We start from the raw sequence: 21,419 nt of genomic DNA, 5'->3' as shown, positions 1-21,419 counted from the left end.
AAATGGTATTATTATTATTATTATTATTATTATTATTATTATTATTATTATTATTATTATTATTATTGACAAAGCGCTAATTTGGACAAATTACCCCCCCCCCCCCCCAGGTTCCTTGGCCTGTGGACATCGTGATCAGTTCCGAGTGCCAAAAAATTTACAATCAAGTATTTCTCCTACTACTGCAAATCAAATGGGCCAAGTACAGCTTGGACACGCTTCGATTCAGCGGTAGGTTTTGCTATTCTACATAAACTACATAAACACCAAAAGTAAATACATTATTGTTGAATTTTTCAGAGCTTGCGGATTTCACGCAGAAACCCGAGGGGGCGGCGAGCGACGATGCCGAGCAGAAAGAGCGACTGGTCAAGCAGCAGATTCACCGCATGTGTTTGCTGCGCGTCAAACTCATGCACTTTGTTAACAGCCTTCACAACTACATCATGACCAGGGTGGGTCCACAATTGACAATTACAAGCCACACAAATATTATAAAAGAATAATAATAATAATAATGATAACAATACCTTTCATTTCTAAGCGCCTTTCAAAACTTTCTGCCGCTGCTCACCCACAGAGAAAAACTTATCCTATGACTGTAAAGTGACCTTGAGAGTTTTGAAAGGCGCTAATAAATGAAATCTATTATTACTATTAGCTGGCTACCCAGCTGGCTATCTAGCTGGCTATTTAGCTATCTGGCTAACTAGCTAACCGGCTACCTGGCTAGCTATCTGGGTGGCTACCTAGCTAGCTATCACTTTGCTATCTAAATAGCGAGTTAGCTATGTATTAGTTATCTATTAGCTGGCTATCTCACTGGCTATTTAGCTATCTGGCTAGCTATCTAACTGGCTATCTGGGTGGCTTCCTCGCTAGCTATCTCTTTGCTATCTAACTAGCGAGCTAGATATGTATTAGTTATCTATTAGCTGGGTACCCAGCTGGCTATTTATCTATCTGGCTAGCTATTCAACTGGATAGCTATCTGGGTGGCTTCCTAGCTAGCTATCTCTTTGCTATCTAAATAGCGAGTTAGCTATGTATTAGTTATATGTTAGCTGGTTACTCAGCTGGCTATCTCACTGGCTATTTAGCTATCTGGCTAGCTATCTAACTGGCTATCTGGGTGGCTTCCTCGCTAGCTATCTCTTTGCTATCTCTTTGCTATCTAAATAGCGAGTTAGCTATGTATTAGTTATCTGTTAGCTGGCTACCCAGCTGGCTATATAGCTGTCTATTTAGCTATGTGGCTAGCAATCTTACTGGCTATCTGGGTATCTTCCTAGCTAGCTATCTCTTTTCTATCTAACTCGTGAGCTAGCTATGTATTAGTTATCTATTAGCTGGGTACCCAGCTGGCTATTTAACTATCTAGCTAGCTATCTCTTTGTTATCTAACTAGTGATCTAGCTATGTATTAGTTATCTATTAGCTGGCTACCCAGCTGGCTATCTAACTGGCTATTTAGCTATCTGGCTAGCTATCTAACTGGCTATCTGGGTGGCTTCCTCGCTAGCTATCTCTTTGCTATCTAACTAGCGAGCTAGCTATGTATTAGTTATCTATTAGCTGGCTACCCAGCTGGCTATCTAACCGGCTATTTAGCTATCTGGATAGCTATCTAACTGGCTATCTGGGTGGCTTCCTCGCTAGCTATCTCTTTGCTATCTAACTAGCGAGCTAGCTATGTATTAGTTATCTATTAGCTGGCTACCCAGCTGGCTATCTAACTGGCTATTTAGCTATCTAGCTAGCTATCTAACTGGCTACCTGACTAGCGATCTAGGTGGCTTCCTAGCAAGCTATTTGCTATCTTACTAGTGGGCTGGCTATCTATTAGTTATCTATTAGCTAGCTAGCTAGCTAACTTTCTATCTATTTGAGTTATTCCGGGTTGAGTGGACGCTGGCGCGTGTGGCTGCCGCTGCTCACCCACAGAAAAACTGACCCTGTGACTGTAAAGTGACCTTGAGAGTTTTGAAATGCGCTTATAAATAAAATCTATATTATAACACACTAACAGTACAAAGCGGTTTGTTTTTCTAAATTAGTTTTCTCTCTTCTTGGTCAGATTCTGCACAGCACCGGACTGGAGTTCCAGCACCAAGTGCAAGAAGCAAAGGACCTCGACCAGTTGATCAAGATCCATTACAGATACTTGGCGACCATTCATGACCGTTGCTTATTGAGGGAGAAAGTATGTAATCCGGTTCATGGATTCATATTTTTGTTGTCAGCGACACAATGCAGCTCAGTTTTTCCTCTCCCTTCAGGTCAGTTTTGTTAAGGAAGCCATCATGAAGGTCCTCAACCTGGTCCTCATCTTCTCGGAGCGATGGCAAGCCGGATTTGGAGCTTGGAAGTAAGTTTGTAGAAAGATGTTACCTCCGAAAACATCAGGAATTTATTAATTCATTCACTGCCAGACATGTGCAAAAACGTGTGTCCACTCCAGTGCCACGGTTTTTGTCACTTGAATTCCAGATTGACCACTCCAAATTGTTCCTAGGTGTGAGTGTGAGAGTGACTGTTGTATGTCTTTGTGTGCCCTGCGATTGGCTGGCAACCAATTCAGGGTGTCCCCCGCCTCGTGCCCGAAGACAGCTGAGATAGGCTCCAGCAACCCCCGCGACCCTAATGAGGAAGAAGCGGTACGGAAAATGAGATGAGATAATTGTAACTTTTTAATGTTTAATTTTTTAAGGTTCTACATTTTTAAAATTGAAATTGTTAAAACAAATTTCTCTTGAAAAAAAAAGTAAAAATTGTTACATTTAAAAAATGTACAATTTTTAAAATTAGAAATTTAATTTTTTTACGTTTTGATGTTGTATTTTTAAATGTCATTTTTTAATTTAAAATTGTTAAAATGTAATTGTTAAATTTAAATCAATTAAATTAAAAAAATAACAAATTCGATTTATTTTTAATTTTTTTATGTTCTATTTTTTAATTGTTAAAATTTATAATTTTAATTTCTTTCACAATGAAAATGTTTTTATTTTTTAAATTGTTAAATTAAAAAAATATTTAATTTGTAAATTTCTCCACTGCAAGATGAATAAATGTAAATCCAATCCAAATCAATAAAAATGTAACAAATTAGAATTTCTTTTTATATTTGAATTTTTTTTAAAATTTAATTTGTATTTAAAATAGTTAAAATTTAAAACAGTTAAATTGGTAAATTTAAATCAATTAAAAAATTGACAACTAATTTGATTTTTTTACAATTTTTAAATGTTATTTTTAAATGCTACATAATTACAAAACTTAGACTCTCTTCTTTCATCAGAAAAAAAAAATCCTCAATTACAGTGAGACCTCAACTTACGAACTTAATTGGTTCCCAGACAGAGTGTGTAAGGCGAAAAGTGTGTATCTCAAAAAAAAAATTCCCATAGGAAACCATTAAAATGGGAATAATCCGTTCCCGGGTTTCCATAAAATATACTTTTCAACTAAATAAGCCTTAAAACTACACACAACATACCTTATTCTATGTAGAATAAATGTGCTATTGTATAGCAATGAAAGAAATACACTGCATTGTATCATAAAGTCACTTTATTTACATTTGTGATGGTCATTTATGGCTTGATGGAATGGCGTTGGAGGTCGAAGGTCAAAGGGAATTGCGCATGAGGACTGTAATTAAAGAAATAAACTGTGCTCTAAAATAAAGTTTTATTTACCTTTTTGATTGTCGTTGATGGCTTCCGCCGAAGATCACTCCACCAGCCGTGGTGGGTGTGTATTATGAAAATAGTGCTTGTTATAAGGTTTAATTTTCATAAATTTGACGTTTGTAAAACGAAAAGTTTGTAAGTTAAGGTGTTTGTAAGTTGAAGTCTCACTGTATATGGGTCTGGAGTTATATGCGCGTGAAATGAGGGCGTATGCCCAAAATTCAATGCAATACAGATGCTCCCCTACTTACAAAAATTCAAGTTATGAACAACTGTACATACGAACATTTTTGTAGTAACATAGGTAGTATTCTCTCTGGTTGTAGAGGTATCTTTTCTATCTATCTTTTTTTCGAGCATATACTGTTAAAAAGGACGCTTTGATCCTCTCCTCCTTCATCTAGAACTGCTTCATGCTACAGAAAGTGCTGACGAATGAATGACTCTCTGTCTTTGTGTTGTCATATTATTTGTTATTTGTATTGTTTTTTTTTTTTTTTTTTACTTGGGTTGAGTGAACGCTGCCGCATGTGGCTGCCGCTGCTCACCCGCAGAAAAAAATATCCCGTGACTGTAAAGTGTCCTTCATAGTTTTGAAAGGCGCTTATAAATGAAAGGTATTATTATATATTTTATTAAATGATTATTTTTCAGTACAAACCAATACAGGTTACTTATACAAGCCTGAACCATACTTATATAAACCTTATGAAATGTATTATTATTATGATTAAACATACTTATATAAGCCTTAAACATACATTCCATACAAAACATAGCACTGAAGCAACTTACCAACAAATTCACCTCACGAACAACTGTTCGGAACGTATCTCATTCGTAAGTTGGGGAGTGTCTGTAGATACATATTGTTTTATATATATATCACTTTAACAACAGATGACATTTGAACATAGCGCTAACATGAAAAAAAGGTAAATGCTGCCCCCTTGTGGAACAGAAAAAAAACATTACCAGAGGCCATGACCAGCGCTTTATCAGCACCCAAAAAAAAAAAAAAAAAAAAAAAAAAACCCGAACAAATTTGGGAGTGGCTCTCTACGTCATATTATCAATTCCCGAATGAATTTATGAATGGCAGTGAATGAGTTAAAGTATTTTTTTCCCCATAGGATTGAGTCCATTGCCAAAATGGAGTCGGATTTCAAAAATTGTCACATGTTCTTGGTAACCATCCTCAACAAGGCTGTATGTCGCGGCTCCTTCCCCCATTGTAAGTCCAATCTTAATGCAATTTCAATATTTAATGGACGGTTGAGGTATGTGTGTTTTATTTGATTTTATTATTATTATTTATGTATTTTTTTTTTTTTTTTTTGTGGTTGTTTACAGTGGAGTCACTCGCCCTCTCATTGATGGCGGGCTTCGAGCAGTGCTGAGGAAGGGGGTGGCCGCGGTCCAACAATGTGTTTTCTACACCTCACGTGACTGTACATATTTGAGCAAGATTTGTTTCTAAGTGTTTTCTTGACCCGCTGTCAAGGCGACTGTTAATTACATGTTGTTGTATATAGCGCAATAAATCCGACTTGATCCAGAATAGCTCATTTTATTAGCACGGGCTGTGATACCTTGGTTTACAAACCCCTCGGTTTACGAACATTAAATGTATGAAAATTTTACCTTGGCATACAAACTTTTTTTCGGGATACACACGGAGCGCCACAATGAGTGATGTGTCATTCGTAAAATTGAGCGCTTTACATCATAGGTGGGTTAAAAACTCTGTGTCTTTGTGTTGTCATATTATTTGTTATTTAGTTGTTGATTTTTTTTTACTTCAAGATGGCGTTTGCGAGAATGGCTGCCTTTCCAGCAGCTCCTTTATTTTGTTTTTCTACTTCTTTCTTTCCTTTGTTCTTCCTTTCAGAACTTTGCTGCTGTGAAATGTAAATGTCTCCACTGCAAGACGAATAAAGGTACATCCAATCCAATCCAAAGCGCTACATTACCTATTAACGCTCTATAGCTAGCTAGCTAGCTTTCTATCTATTTCGGTACTTACGGTTTGAGTGAATGCTGGCTGCCGCTGCTCACCCACAGAAAAAAACATCCTGTGACTGTAAAGTGACCTTGAAAGTTTGGAAAGGCGCTTATAAAATACATGGATTATTATTATTGTTGTTATTATTATTATTATTACTAGGGTGGACACATTTTTGGCAATGAATGAGTTAAGTAAGTTTTGAACGGCGCATATAAATACAATGTATTATTATTAGTAGCTTTCTATTAGCTAGCTAGTTGAATGTGCTAAGTAGCATAATATAAAGCTAGCCAGCCATCTATTAGCTATGTCCTTGAAAGTTTTGAATGGGGCAGACAACTTTTCAGAATTGTCTGCCCTGGTGTCCACTAACTTTTTATCATGAGTTTCAGACACTGTTATTATGTCATTATTATATTATAAAACTCATTCTGTGGATCCGGCATTTTGAGTGAAAATGACAAAAAGTTTGGCACTGGAGTGGACACGTTTTTGGAAGTGAATGAGTTAAGTTAGTTTTCGTTTTGTTTTTAATTCATGAAATTGCCATCAAGCGTTTTATGTTAAAAAATTCCACACCCTCCCCCCCAAAAAAAACATACAGCAACAAAAATTACAAAATAAAAATCCATCTATAATTCGAAACGATTAAAAAAAAGTAAGTCAGAAAAAAAATCCGCTAGTGGCGAATTACGATTTTTTTTTACGACAATCCAGTGTACTACATTCCTTTGGCTTCACCTTTCGTGGCTGTTTGGGAGTTGGTGGGGCGGTGATCGAGACTCTTCTGCTCTCGTCTGCTCGGCGTCCTCCTGTTTAGGTCTCGCCTTTTTCTCTTCCTGTTGAATTTCCCAGTTTGTTTGAGCCTGGACAGGAACTCCGTGCTCCGCCCTATGGTTAATAACACCGAGCGTGGAAGGACTCCTCGAGCTGCCGACGATACATTAAGGGGGGGGAGGAAACTCCTCATAATACCCCACTTTGGACCTCCATTCTCGGTTGAAAAGCAAGAAGGGGAGAGAAATCGACGACGGGTCCGCCCTGAATGGCTCTCCCCTCGGCTTAAGTCTCGGTTCTCCGCAGCTAACCATCAACTGTCGCCGGGTGAGTTTAGAGCGATTGAACGGAGTTACGCTAGCAAACTTTGGGTGTAGGCTTCCATTGTAGCCACTGTTTAAAAGCCCCCCAACCCTCTTAAAATATCACCAAATCACCATTAAATACCCCGCTACGTGGTATGCTATTCCTATAATTATGTTACAATATTTGAAAGTGACTTTTTTCCACATTTTTCCCCTACCCTGGTGGCTCGAATGGCGAGGCCGCAGCGACGTAATGGGGGGCAGGAGTTTTATTACTTCAAATCAAAGGCGAAACAGTAAATTGTATTCATATGATGGATAAAATCGCGTATTTTTGTGTTTTAAATTCACAATATATCCATAACAGTGTTTGTTGGATCAGCTGTCCATGAACAGGACAGAAAATGTGGCATGAAAATGGAGCTGTGGTTAATGAGGCGTTCAAGGCACCGTAGTTCCCGGTCAGACATTTTCCTTCGGTGAAGTGAATTATAAAAAAAGTTTCAAGTACAGAAATTTAAAAAATAAGGGACGAAAACATTTTTTTTCCATAAAGTTTATGGAAAAATGGTTAAAACATCTGTGCTATTTACAAGTTTCAAGTACTGTACACAAATTAAAAATATAAGAGACGAAAACAGCACAGACGTTTTAACCATAAACGAAAACGGCACAGACGTTTTAACCATAAACCTTCCATAAACATTATGGAGAAAAAATGGTTAAAACGTCTCTGCTGTTTTCGTCTCTTATAATTTTAATTTCTGTACAGTACTTGAAACTTTTTTTTTAATTCACTCCATCGAAGGAAAATGTCAGTGAACGGGAGCAACGGTGCCTTGAACGCATCATAAACCATCGTTTATGGCATAAACGATGTTTTCCATAATTTTAAACTAACTCTATTTAATTTGAGTTGCTCAATTATCTACTGTATATTTTTTAACAGTGTATTGCTGCCTACAAAAACACATCAAAAACATCTGTATCTCATTATGAAGTCATATGTTTTAATAAATACAATTATACTTTTATGTGAAGAATTTCATATTAAAATGAGATGCGGTACAGGTTACTCGCTGGTCGAAATAATAATACATTTCATTTTAAGCGTCTTTCAAAGCTCTCATGGACACTTTACAGTCACAGACAAGCATAGGTACTATAATAAATAAAATACAATCACAAATAGAATACAATAAATAAAATACAATTATAAATAGAAACGAGAAAGAGCTACACAGAAAAGTACTTTGTTGTGTTCTGCCAAATGCAGTAACTACTATAGAAGGCGGTGGGGGTGGGGGAAAAAAAGGCAAATGATGCTCAGGAGCCTTCAGTTGCAGGCCCCTGCTTTAGTGGTTTGTACATTTAACTAAAAATACAGTACCATAGTTGAAAAAATATATAGTCCAGAGGAAAAAAGATTTTATAGACACATTATAAGAGGAGGGTCTTAAATGAGCTAATCTTCACCAGCGAGAATCCTTCTAACATCAACTGGCAGGAAGTTCCGTAATGCATTGCTGTCATTTTACAGAAGTTGAAATGTGTGTTGATAACCATAGAACAGGAAATGGAATGTTGACTCCGGCGGTACCTTTTAAAAAATGTAAAACAACATAACCCCGCCTGCACTGGCCGTATCCATGATGAGTATTTTTGCTTTATTTTAGATTTATTGTGTAGCATCTCCCATATTTTTACATTTCACTTTTTTGTGCAATCAGTGCTACTTAGCGCTTGCGTTGATTGCGTTTATTCATGTCATTGTGCCCTCTGTGATGTCACAAAGACATTGATATAGTCGAGGGGGTCATTAAATGGTGAATGTTGCATGCTTCTGGGCCGCCTGCGTCACCCACTTTAGGCCACTGTAAGTAAGTAATAAGCCTCTTACGGTGTGGCGGCGGGACTAAAACCTCCAGAGCTTTATCACTTTTATCAGAGGAGACACTTTGAGGTTATTTATTTTTCCATGTTCCTGACTTATAATAATAATAATAATAATAATAATAATAATACATTACATTTTAAGCGCCTTTCAAAGCTCTCAAGGACACTTTACAGTCACAGACAAGCATAGGTACTAGAATAAATAAAATACAATCACAAATAGAATGCAATAAATAAAATAAAATTATAAATAGAAACAAGAGGGAGAGCTTGTTCAAGCACATTGAAAATAAAAAGTCCGATATCGGAGCAGAAGTGGCTTCTTTCCGTCCCGTGAATTTTAGTTGCACTTCCTTGTCTGGTCGCTTGTTGCGAGCAAGTTTGGTCAAACTTTAAAGGACAACCGACACCTTCGTACAAGTTACGTCCATAATTTGTAAAGTCACTTCAAATGACTTAGACCGAGCACATTTTGCAAAGATTCACCTGCATATAGCTATATTTGACGTTTTACAACTCTCGTTGAATATTCATGAAGTCTTGTTTTCAAGTTGATGACGATGCCTGACGTGACGTCACATCTGGAATGCCCCTGACTGCAAATTTCCCAATTGCGGGACGAATAAAGGTATTCTGATTCTGAAAAAAATACAAAAAAAAACAAAATAAATACAAACAAAACAAAAGCAAGTCACCACCCCCCAAAAAATATTTGCAAACCCATTCCAAGAGCTCATTAAAATAATGAATTTGAAAAATAAAAGCTAAAATGTCTTAAAAAGTAACCCTATTGAAAAATACAAAACCTATATCAACTTGTTTCTGTCATGATCTGGTTGGCGACCAACGGGTAGCGACGTCAGCCCTGCCGGCAGCCTCGCAGGTGCTGGTTGTTTTAATCACTGACACTTAAAAGGACACCCGGCACGACCATCCGTTGTCGGTTCATTGTTTGCTGCTTGTTGTGCACGTGTTTGTTTAACCTTGGCGGACTTTTACTTTTGGTCTTCTTTTGCTACTTTGTATTTTTTTCCATTCAGATGATTTTGATGTTTTACATTTTGTTCCTGCTGACTTTTATTTTAATACAATTTGTCAAACAACTTCCTGCTCCCTCCTGCCTGCTTTTTGCCATCACCACCTCACAAACCGTGACAGTTTCACACATTCTGAAAAAAATACCGCTACAAATTTGTTGTCATAACACCATCGCGTGTAATTTCTATCGTCTCTGCCTGCTCGTCCAAATTCATAACGCGTTGCCAATTTTTATGAAACCTTTTCAAACAGCATGACTTCCACCGTCACCTTGGAAGATGCCCTCTCCAACGTGGACCTTCTGGAGGAGCTGCCGTTGCCTGACCAGCAGCCGTGCATCGAGCCTTTGCCTTCATCGGTCATGTACCAGGTCAGCCCCCCCCCATCCGTGGAAAAATGATTTTAATGGTCTTGAATCTCTTAACCGACTTGTTGCGTCCTTCCTCTCACAGCCCAACTTTGACACAAACTTTGAAGACCGCAACGCCTTCGTCACGGGCATCGCCCGATACATCGAGCAGGCCACCGTCCACTCCGGCATGGTGCGTTCAATTCACCACGTGTAACACCACATTTGTACATTTTAATTACATCGCCTCTCCCCCCACCCCACCCTGAGTTGCAAAAATGTAAAAGCATGACAAAAACATTCAAATAGGTTGACAAAACGTTACAAAGAAATCCGAATATTGATGTAAAATGTTGAATAGAGACTCAGAGGCTAAATGACTGCCAGGCGTAGAATTAAACATTTTTAAAATAGCGTCTGGAGGTCATGGTCGTAAGTACGGGTGGTCGTAAGTTGAGCTAGTTATAAGTTGAGCTGGTTGTAAGTTGAGCTGGTTGTAAGTTGAACTGGTTGTAAATTGAGCTGCTCGTAAGTTGGATATTACATGTGGACAGGATAAACATTGCCAGAGGTCTGGCCAGTGCTTTATTGGCACCCAAGCATGAAAAAAAATATCCAAACAAATTTGGGAATGGCGCTCCAACTCATGCTTTTTCAATTCCCGAAAAATTTGTGAATGGCAGTGAACGGGTTAATTTATAATAATAAAAATGCAATAAAACATGATCTTTACTTTATAAACTATCTTACATCAATTCAACAGAGGTACAGACGCTCTCCAACTTACGAACGAAATCGTTCGTAAGGTGAATTTATTCGTAAGTTGCTTCAGTGCTGTATTTTGTATGTAATAATAATAATAATGATAATAATAATAATAATAATAATAATAATAATAATAATAATACATTTCATTTCTAAGCGCCTTTCAAATCTCTCAAGGTCACTTTTCAGTCACAGGATATTTTTTCTGCGGGTGAGCAGCGGCAGCCACATGCGTCAGCGTTCACTCAACCCCGAAGTCACTCATATAGATAGCTAATAGCTAGCGAATAGATAGCTAATAGCTAGTGAATAGATGGCTAATGGCTAGCGAATAGATAGCTAATAGCTAGCGAATAGATCGCTAATAGCTAGTGAATAGATAGCTATTAGCTAGCAAATAGATAGCTAATAGCGAGTGAATAGATAGCGAATAGATCGCTAATGGCTAGCGAATAGATAGCTAATAGCTAGTGAATAGATAGCGAATAGATCGCTAATGGCTAGCGAATAGCTAGCGAATAGATAGCTAATAGCTAGCTAGAAAATAGCTATCGACGTATTCGCTAGCGAATAGATAGCCACGTGCTAGCGAATAGATATCATGAGCGTCTTGATTCCAAAACCCTGTTAAGTGTATTTATTTATTTTGCATCTGACAATAAATAGCTAGCTTATTTTTTACATTTGTTAACCTTGTCAACAAAAGTCTAAGGTTTCTTAGGCTAAATTGAACGTTGATGTCATCCTAAAACTCAATATTCTGTGCAATTTAAGTGAAAATGACAAAAACCCTGGCACTGGAGTAGACACATTTTTGCACATCGTTTGGCAATCAATGAGTTAATGAAAAAATCTGGCTTTCACAATTGCTGTCTTCATGTTTTCTTGCCGTCTATTTGTCTCTGGCCGTAGAATGAGATGCTGGAGGAGGGTCAGGAATACGCCGTCATGCTGTACACCTGGAGAAGCTGCTCACGCGCAATCCCGCAGGTTAAAATCACGAGGAATCGTAATCCAACCCTTGCTTTCCTTCACTCACTCGTCGCTCTTCCTGCTGCAGGTGAAATGCAACGAGCAGCCCAACCGAGTGGAAATCTACGAGAAGACGGTGGAGGTGCTAGAGCCCGAAGTCACCAAGCTGATGAATTTTATGTACTTTCAGGTAGATGACGCCGCTTTAATGTCTATTAATATAATGAGGCTGCACCGCTATTTAAAGGACAACCGACACCCATTTTTTCGTTTCGTAACTGACATCAGAAAAACGCTTTATAACATCTAAAATACCCAAAACACGCAGGCTATTTTTAGTCAAATGCAAAACACCAATAAAAATGACTTAAAGTGTCCCAAAACTGTTACAAAATGAGCTCGAAAACTGGGCAGATTCATAAAGTCCCGCCCCTTTGTGCGTGACATCACTATTGGTCACACACAGCCTTGCTCCAGAATCAAAACAATGGCTTCAGAGAGTTCATATTTGGAGAATATGCTTTCTTGTTACTCATCCAGTTATGAATATGATTCAAATAGTTCTGAAGAGGAAAGCATACATGTTTGCAATCGATTAAAGAAGTCCTTCCGGATCAATTCGAGCTTTTTGGACTCCAATGTAGCGTCCCAGAAAATGCACAAGATGGCGCCCAAGCTCCATTTTGAGAAATGGCGACAAAGCTCTGTGTGAGGAATTAATCATCCCGTTTCCACAGGCTGATTAATTCCTTACACGGAGCTTTGTCGCCCTCTTCTGCGAGTTTCAGAAGGTCCCGCCCCCTTGTTCGTGACATCACGCCAGGATCTTGCCTTGGTCTAGAATGAAAACAATGGCTTCAAATTCGGAGAAGATGCTTTCTTGTTACTCACCCGGTTATGAATATGATTCAAATAGTTCTGAAGAGGAAAGTATAAATGTTTGCAATCGATTAAAGAAGTCCTTCCGTATCACTTCGAGCCGTCTGGACTCCAATGTAGTGCCCAGAAAATGGCACAAGATGGCGTACAAGCCCGTTGGACATGGGCTGATTTGTCCGATGGGAATTTGTGTCAACTTACACCTTCTTTATGCGTGCAAATTGGCGTTTTCGTGTTTATTATGTTTGTTAGTCGTTATAAGTGCCTTGCACGCTGGGTCACAGACGACAGTAATTTCATCTGTACTGTATGTCATGCATATTAGCATATTTGACAATAATGCTGACTTTGACTTTACCGCAATTAGCTGCGACACACAACGATTCACCATCGCGTTATTTATTTGGATTGGATTTGGATTAGTCTTTATTCTAATTTCGCGATCAACACAGTGTTTTCAGATGAAAAAACGGACCCAAAATGCATTGCGTGTCGCTTTCTCGGTCAGGGGCGTTCCCTCCGTGACGTCACTTAGGGGATGGTCATCAACTCAAAAACAAGACTTCCTGAATATTCAGCGCAAGTCTTCAAACGTAAAATATAGCTATATACGGTGGAATCTTTGTAAAATACGCTCAGTAAAAGTCATTTGGAGTGATTTGACAAAATTATAGACGCAACTTGTCCGGAGGAGCCTTTAAACGATATGCAAACGTCTCTTTTTTTTTTTTTTTTTCTGTAGCGCACCGCCATCGATCGCTTCTGCGGCGAAGTGCGCCGCCTTTGTCACACCGAGCGCCGTAAAGATTTTGTGTCCGAGGCCTATTTGCTCACGCTGGGGAAATTCATCAACATGTTTGCCGTCCTGGATGAGCTGAAGAACATGAAGTGCAGCGTCAAGAACGACCACTCGGCTTATAAGCGGTAAGAGCAAACGAACGACTAAATACAGTAAAGTCTGGTTATATCGATATCGGATATATCGATAGTCCCGGTTATATCGATACTATTTCTATGCACGCACGGAGAAAATTACATGCGCGCGGGGTCGGATATATCGATAGTCCCGGTTATATCGATATTTTTTCGGACTCCCTTGAATATCGATATAACGACACTTTACTGTAAATAAGCGATACTGAAAAATATGCGGCTTTTCCGAAATAGAAAACACATTTAAAAATGTACAAAATTACATTTGAATTGTTTCCAGAGTTAAACGGAATGTTTACATCCGGAAAAAAATGGCTGCCAATGATTTCCCGATTTGCATTAAAATAACTTTTGTCACTCGCCAGTGCAATAAAACCTTGAATGACCTTGAATTTATAAACTATTTGATATCAATTCCACAGAAGTACAGACGTACTCCCCAATTTACGAACGAGATACGTTCCGAATGGTCGTTCGTAAGGTGAATTAGTTCGTAAGTTGCTTCAGTGCTATATTTTGTATGTAATAATAATAATAATATAATACATATATAATTTAATGTATAAATGCCTTTCAAAACTCTCAAGGTCACTTTACAGTCACAGGATAAGTTTTTCTGTGGGTGAGCAGCGGTAGCCACACACGCCAGCGTTCACTCAACCCGGAAGTAACTCAAATGGATAGAAAGCTAGCTGGCCAGCTAATAGATAGCCAGATAGCTAATAAATAGCCAGCTAGATAACCAGCCAGATAGCTATACAATAAAATAAAACCAAATATAAATATAATAATAATAATATTTTATTTATGAGTGCCTTTCAAAACTCTCAAAGTCACTTTACAGTTTTTCTGTGGGTGAGCAGCGGCAGGCACACGCGCCAGCGTTCAATGAACCTGGAAGTAACTCAGATACAAAGCTAGTTAGCTAATAGTTAGCTCATAGATAGCTAGCTAGATGTATGTTTATGGCTTATATAAGTATGTTTCAGGTTTATATAAGTATGTTTAAGGCTTGTATAAGTAACGCGTATTGATTTGTACTGAAAAATCAAAATTAAAAATAAAATATATGCTCTATAAAGTTATGTACAACTGCAGAGAATACTACATATGTTACTACAATTTACCGTACAATGTACCGTTGTTCATAACTCGAATGTTCGTAAGTAGGGGAGCATCTGAATATTGATTACTATCGTCGAGGTATTTCTATATTTTGTGTGTAATCAGACCATGACACCAAACAAAAAATACATAATTAAATGGTTGAATTAATTAATAATAAATTAATCAAATAATGAAATATCTAGTTAATTAACTCTAATTGAAAATATGACGTGGAGCGCCATTCCCGAATTTGTTCGGGTTTTGGTTTTTCTTGTAGGGTGGAGTGTTAAGCGCTGGTCAGACCTCTGGCGATGTTTGTTTCCCTACCACGAGGGGGCAGCATTTGCCTTTTGTACAGCTGCCCCCATTTCAATCTCGCATAACTCCAGATCCATAATCACTTAGGAATTAATTGTTTTTTTTTTTTTTCTGATGAAAGAAGAGAATGTAAGGTTTCTTACGCTGAATTGAATGTTTCTGTAGTCCTAAAACTCAATCTTCTGTGGGTCCTGCAATTTGAGTGAAAATGACAAAAACCCTGGCACCGGAGTGGACACATTTTTGCACCTCGTCTGGCAGTGAATGAGTTAATTAACAATTAATGAATAAAAAAAAATATTCGGTGAGATTACAGTAAAGTCTCGTTATATCGATATCGGATATATCGATAGTCCCGGTTATATCGATACTATTTCTATGCACGCACGGAGAAAATTACATGCAAACAGGGTCGGATATATCGATAGTCCCGGTTATATCGATATTTTTTCGGACTCCCTTGAATATCGATATAACGAGACTTTACTGTATTTTAAAACAAGATCCTTCTTCTTTTCTGCCCAACAGCGCTGCTCAGTTTCTCCGAAAAATGTCTGAGCCATCCTCCATTCAGGAATCCCAGAATTTGTCCATGTTCCTGGCCAACCACAACAAAATCACTCAGGTTGGCCTCCAGCATCTTTCGGGATGACACGAATCTCCATTTTTAAAATGTCTTTTATTTTTTTTGCGCCACACCGGCAGTCTTTGCAGCAGCAGCTGGAGGTTATCAACGGCTACGAGGAACTACTAGCCGACATCGTCAACCTGTGCGTGGAATATTACGACAATAAGATGTACCTGACTCCCGGCGAGAAGCACATGCTGCTCAAAGTAAGTCATGGGGAAAGTCGTTAAGATAGCACAACTGTCCATAGATGAAACCAAACATTCTGAAGATACTAAAGGGAGAGGAGTAGCAGTACCTTACATTGTAGGGGTTTCTGAAAAACTACGACGAGTCCTTTGGCAACGCAAAAATCCTACTTATTTCAAACCGATAAACACTTTAAGGCAAAAATGAGTGCATCCAAAAGTACAGTGATACCTCAGTTTACGAACCCCTTGGCTTACGAACTTTTCGGTTTACCAACGTAAAATTTATGAACATTTTACCTTGGCATACGAACTATTTCTCGGGATACACACGGAGCTGCCTCAATGAGTGATGTGTCGTTCGCGAACGAGCTCGTTCTTCTAACAACAAAATGGCAGCCGACTGCTTTTGTCCTCTATTCCCCGCCCCCAGTCATCGGTTAAAGCCACGTGATTGGTCAAGAAGGAAGCAGTGAGGGGAGGTGATTTAAACTTTAAAGAGACAGGCAGACGACAGTGAGAGAGTTTCAACTTTGATAGTTCAAAAGGCAGAGTGTCGACTGCAAGGTTAAAATATCCCATCAATCAAGCCATCTGTACACTTGATGCAAAGAACTATCAACCCGGCTAAACAGAACACAATTGATGAGGAACTAGATAAAATTATCACATCTACAAGGTATTCCTCAAGATGGCGAAAGCCTGTATTTTGTGTTGGCAGAATTGAACCGTCTCTTTTTTTCACGCCTTTCTCTCAGGTTATGGGCTTTGGTTTGTACCTCATGGATGGAAACAGCAGCAACATCTACAAGCTGGATGCCAAGAAGAGGATCAACCTGACCAAGATTGATAAATTTTTCAAGGTACAAATGAAGGAGCATAAATAATTCATTAACTCATTCACTGCCATTCACAAATTTATTCGGGAATTGAAAATATCACATAGACTGCCATTCTCGAATTTGTTCGGCTTTTGTTTTTTCATGCTTGGGTGCCGATAAAGCCTCCGGCAATGTTTTTTTTTTTTTTTTCATTTCCACAAGGGAGCAGCATTTCCCTTTTGTCCATGTTAGCGCTTTGTTCCAACTTCAGCTGCTGTTAAGGCGCTATATCAAGCAATATATGTGTATTGTATTTTGGACAGCCACCCTAATTTCAAGATCATATAACACCAGACCCATATAATTTAGGAAATAACTTTTTTTTTCAAATGAAAGAAGAGAGTGTAATGTTCCTAACGCTGTATCCCACAGAATATTGAGTTTTAGGACGACATAAACAGTCAATGCAGCATTACAAACCTGAGACTCTCTTATTTCATCAGAGAACATGTTAATTCCTAAATGATAATGGTCTGGAGTTATCTGAGCTTGAAATGGGGGCAGCTTTCCAAAATACAATAGAATACATACCTATTGATTTATATACCATGACGTCCCCGAGCCACTGCTGAAAAGGATGCTTCAATCCTCTCCTCTTTCATCTAGAACTGCTTCATGTCACATAGAGGGTACAGCAAGCGCTGAAGAATGAATGACTCTATGTCTTTGTGTTGTCATATTATTTATTTAGTTCTTTTGTTTTTGTTTTTTACTTCAAGATGGCGCCGCGAGAGTGGCTGCCTTTCCAGCAGCTCCTGTAATTTGTTTTTCTACTTCTTTCTTTCCTTTCCTCTTCCTTTCATAACTTTGCTGCTGTGTTACTTCCGGGTAACGTGAACACTGGTGCGAATGACTTCCGCTGCCCACCCGCAAACAAAAAAAAAAGTTCTTATCCCGTGACTGTAAAGTGTCCTTGAGAGTTTTGAAAGGCGCTTAGAAATTAAATTTATTATTATTATTATTATTATTATTATTATTATTATTATTATTATTATTATTATTATTATTATGTAGTTTTAGGACTGCATCAACATTCAATTCAGTAAGAAACATTATACTCTTTTCTTTAATCAGAAAAAAAGTTAGTTCCTAAATTAGATGGATCTGGTGTTATCTGAGCCTGAAATGGGGGCAGCTGTACAAAATACAATACACATATATTGATTTATATAGCGCTTTAACAACAGCTGAAGCTGGAACAAAGCGCTAACACGGAAAAATATGGGCTCCTTGTGGAAATGAAAAAACATTGCCAGAGGCTATGACCCGTGCTTTATCGGCACCCAAGCATGAAAAAAAAAAAAAACCTGAACAAATTCAGGAATGGCAGTGAATGAGTTTACATAACATTTACGGCGCCTTCACTCAACGTGGATTGTCTCGTTCGCAGCAACTACAGGTGGTTCCACTTTTTGGCGACATGCAGATCGAGTTGTCCAGGTACATCAAAACCAGCGCTCATTTCGAGGAGAACAAATCCAGGTGAGTGGAAAGCACCCACGTGCGGCCATTTTGGGGAGAAAAAAAACATAACTTTTCAATGATTTCTCAACTGCCTCTTCCGTAACTTCGTTTGTGTTGCAGGTGGACGTGCACGTCCATCTCCAGCAGCCCCCAATACAACATCTGCGAGCAGATGATTCAAATCCGTGAAGATCACATGCGCTTCATCTCAGAGCTCGCGCGCTATAGCAACAGCGAGGTGAGGATTCACTCACGTTTATTTCTCGCTTGGGAATGTCTCAATCCGATTACGGAAGCTGATGAAAATGAACCGATCACCGATCCTCCTTAGGTGGTGACTGGTTCGGGTCGTCAGGAGGCCCAGAAAACGGATACGGAGTACCGGAAACTTTTTGACTTGGCTCTGCAGGGGATGCAGCTCCTTTCGCAGTGGAGCGCTCATGTCATGGAAGTGGTGAGTCTAAAATAAAAATGAAATATAGTGATACCTTGGCTTACGAACTTAATTGGTTCCCAGACAGTGTGTAAGGCGAAAAGTGTGTATCCCAAAAAATGATTTCCCATAGGAAACCATTAAAATGAGAATAATCCGTTCCCAGGTCCCCATCAAACATCATTTTCTACTTTCTAATTTTCTAAGCCTTCAAACTACACAAAATATACCTCATTTTATCTATAATAAATGTGCTATGGTATTATAATTAAATGTCAACCACAATAACAGTCCTTATTTTTTACTTTGATGACTTTTTATTTGTTGTGCGCTCGAGATGTAATACAGTAAAGTCTCATTATATCGATATTCAAGGGAGTCCGAAAAAATATCGATATAACCGGGACTATCGATATATCCGACCCTTTTTGCATGTAATTTTCTCCGTGCGTGCATAGAAATAGTATCGATATAACCGGGAATATCGATATATCCGATATCGATATAACGAGACTTTACTGTATGTGGAGCGGATGAAACATTCTAATGGCTTCCCCAAATTCATCACGGCCCCCGAGTGGAAACCGTAACCACAATGTGGGACGCTGCAAAAAATGAGTTTAACATCCCTACTTTAGAGTTGTTATTATTATTATTATTAATATTATTATTATTGCTTTGCACTATTATGAGTGTTATTTTATTGTGATTGGACTACTGTTTAATTTACCGTAACAGCGTCAGAATGTAATTCATTGAAGGTGCGCCCTAAAAGCAATTTTATTTATTTATTCATTCATTCATTCATTCATTCATTCATTCATTCATTTATTCATTCATTCATTTATTTATTATGGGGGAGGAAATTGTATGACATCATCCTTTAGAAAGAATAAGAAAACTCTCACCGCCATAATTCTCCACACCTGGATTTGCTCTTGTACCGCAAAAAAAAAAAAAAATCATGGGAAAAAAATCGATTAAAAATCTGTACTTTTAACACTTCACTAACTAAAATTTTCTTTGCAGTACTCCTGGAAACTGGTTAATCCCACGGACAAATACTCCAACAAGGAATGCCCCGACAATGCAGAGGAATACGAGCGCGCCACCCGATACAACTACACCAGTGAAGAAAAGTTTGCCCTGGTGGAGGTCGGTCAATCACATTAATAATAATAATAACAATAATAATAATACATTTTATTTCGAAGCGCCTTTCAAAACTGTCAAGGACACTTTACAGTCACAGGATAAGCACATTCTTTTGAAAGTACTTGAAAGTACAGGTAACATCCAAGTTCCGACAAAATGGTTGTAAGTCAAACGGTTGTAAATTGAAATCCATTCAAAATGGCCGACGTGACGTGTACACGACAGATTAGTATACGTTGTGAATCTATTTGTTTTTAAGCAACGTTTTCTATTGAATACTATTACATACCAAACTGTTTACAGTTCATTTATAAATTTTATCACATTTAGTGTAATTTTTATCATGTTATATTATGTTATATTACCGATTTTTATTACTGTATAACTGTACCTGTATTGTATACAAAACTGTTTACTGTAAAGATCATATATCAATTTTATACTTACCTTTTAGTGTCATTTTTATTATTTTATTTTTCATATTATCAATTTATATTTTATAGTTAGATTTTATATAGTGGGTTGACGAAAACACTTATACAGTGAGACCTCAACTTACAAACACCTCAACTTACAAACTTTTTGTGTTACAAACGTCAAATTTATGAAAATTAAACCTTATAATAAGCACTATTTTCATAATACACACCCACCACGGCTGGTGGAGTGATCTTCGGCGGAAGCACACAACCGAACAGCACCAGAGGTTAAGTTACCAACAGTCCTTATGGAAGGTGACTCTCCTTCCATAAGCCATCAACGACCATCAAAAAGGTAAATAAAACTTTATTTTACAGCACAGTTTATTTCTTTAATTACAGTCATCATGTAATGCGCCTCTCTTTCCAAACAGCAATTCCCTTTGACCTTCGAACTCGAACGCCATTCCATCAAACCATAAATGACCATCACAAATGTAAATAAAGTGACTTAATGATACAATGCAGTGTATTTCTTTGATTACAATACAATTGCACATTTATTATACATAGAATAAGGTATGTTGTGTGTAGTTTTAAGGCTTATTTAGTTGAAAAGTATATTTTATGGAAACCCGGGAATGGATTATTCCCATTTTAATGGTTTCCTATGGGAAATTTATTTTTGAGATACACACTTTTCGCCTTATACACTCTATCTGGGAAGCAATTACGTTCGTAAGTTGAGGTCTCACTGTACTTAAAGAGTACAGCATTATTACAGTACTAAGACAACATTTCGCTCTCCCCGCTAACGGCCAGAAGAGGTCGCCCGACACACGCTCGGACGCCGAAGCAAAAAAAAAAGCAGTGTACAGTACTAGAGTATAAAAATATAATAATAGTAGTAGTAATAGTCATAATAGTAATAGCAGAAGCAATACTAGCAGCAATAGTAGTCGCAATAGTAGTCGCAATAGTGGTAACAATACTAGTAGCGATACTAGTCGCAATAGGAGTCGCAATAGTTGTCGCAATAGTGGTAGCAATACTAGTAGTAGCAATAGTAGTAATAATAGTCGTAATTATAGTAGCAATTATAGTAATAATAATAGTAATAATAATAGTAATACATTTCATTTCTAAGCGCCTTTCAAAACTCTCACGGACACTTTACAGTCACAGGATTTTTTTTGTGCGGGTGAACTA

At 38.0% G+C, this 21,419-nt stretch overlaps 2 protein-coding genes across 2 annotated transcripts in view; both read left to right on the top strand.

The window, feature by feature from the left end:
* The window catches only part of tubgcp5 (tubulin gamma complex component 5), a 33,016-nt gene extending 27,441 nt beyond the window's left edge, over positions 1-5,575 (top strand). Inside the window, exons 19-24 of the mRNA XM_088999850.1 lie at positions 111-231; positions 301-455; positions 2,078-2,203; positions 2,280-2,368; positions 4,829-4,929; positions 5,049-5,575. Of these exons, the coding sequence (XP_088855976.1) occupies positions 111-231; positions 301-455; positions 2,078-2,203; positions 2,280-2,368; positions 4,829-4,929; positions 5,049-5,095 (639 nt within the window). The 3' untranslated portion in view covers positions 5,096-5,575. The remainder of the gene's footprint in view (positions 1-110; positions 232-300; positions 456-2,077; positions 2,204-2,279; positions 2,369-4,828; positions 4,930-5,048) is intronic.
* Positions 5,576-6,592: 1,017 nt separating this feature from the next.
* The window catches only part of cyfip1 (cytoplasmic FMR1 interacting protein 1), a 35,863-nt gene continuing 21,036 nt past the window's right edge, over positions 6,593-21,419 (top strand). The window contains exons 1-13 of the mRNA XM_088999849.1: positions 6,593-6,807; positions 9,972-10,089; positions 10,172-10,261; positions 11,746-11,823; positions 11,894-11,995; positions 13,427-13,608; positions 15,571-15,667; positions 15,748-15,876; positions 16,617-16,721; positions 18,130-18,221; positions 18,324-18,441; positions 18,535-18,657; positions 19,666-19,791. Of these exons, the coding sequence (XP_088855975.1) occupies positions 9,973-10,089; positions 10,172-10,261; positions 11,746-11,823; positions 11,894-11,995; positions 13,427-13,608; positions 15,571-15,667; positions 15,748-15,876; positions 16,617-16,721; positions 18,130-18,221; positions 18,324-18,441; positions 18,535-18,657; positions 19,666-19,791 (1,359 nt within the window). The 5' untranslated portion in view covers positions 6,593-6,807; position 9,972. The remainder of the gene's footprint in view (positions 6,808-9,971; positions 10,090-10,171; positions 10,262-11,745; positions 11,824-11,893; positions 11,996-13,426; positions 13,609-15,570; positions 15,668-15,747; positions 15,877-16,616; positions 16,722-18,129; positions 18,222-18,323; positions 18,442-18,534; positions 18,658-19,665; positions 19,792-21,419) is intronic.

The sequence above is a fragment of the Hippocampus bargibanti genome, linkage group LG07 (assembly GCF_051943395.1).
Source record: "Hippocampus bargibanti isolate YZ-2025 linkage group LG07, ASM5194339v1, whole genome shotgun sequence".
In the NCBI taxonomy this organism is placed as follows: Eukaryota; Metazoa; Chordata; class Actinopteri; order Syngnathiformes; family Syngnathidae; genus Hippocampus; species Hippocampus bargibanti.
The sequence above is the reverse complement of the archived record's forward strand: the minus strand, read 5'-3'. Positions and strand labels throughout refer to the sequence as shown.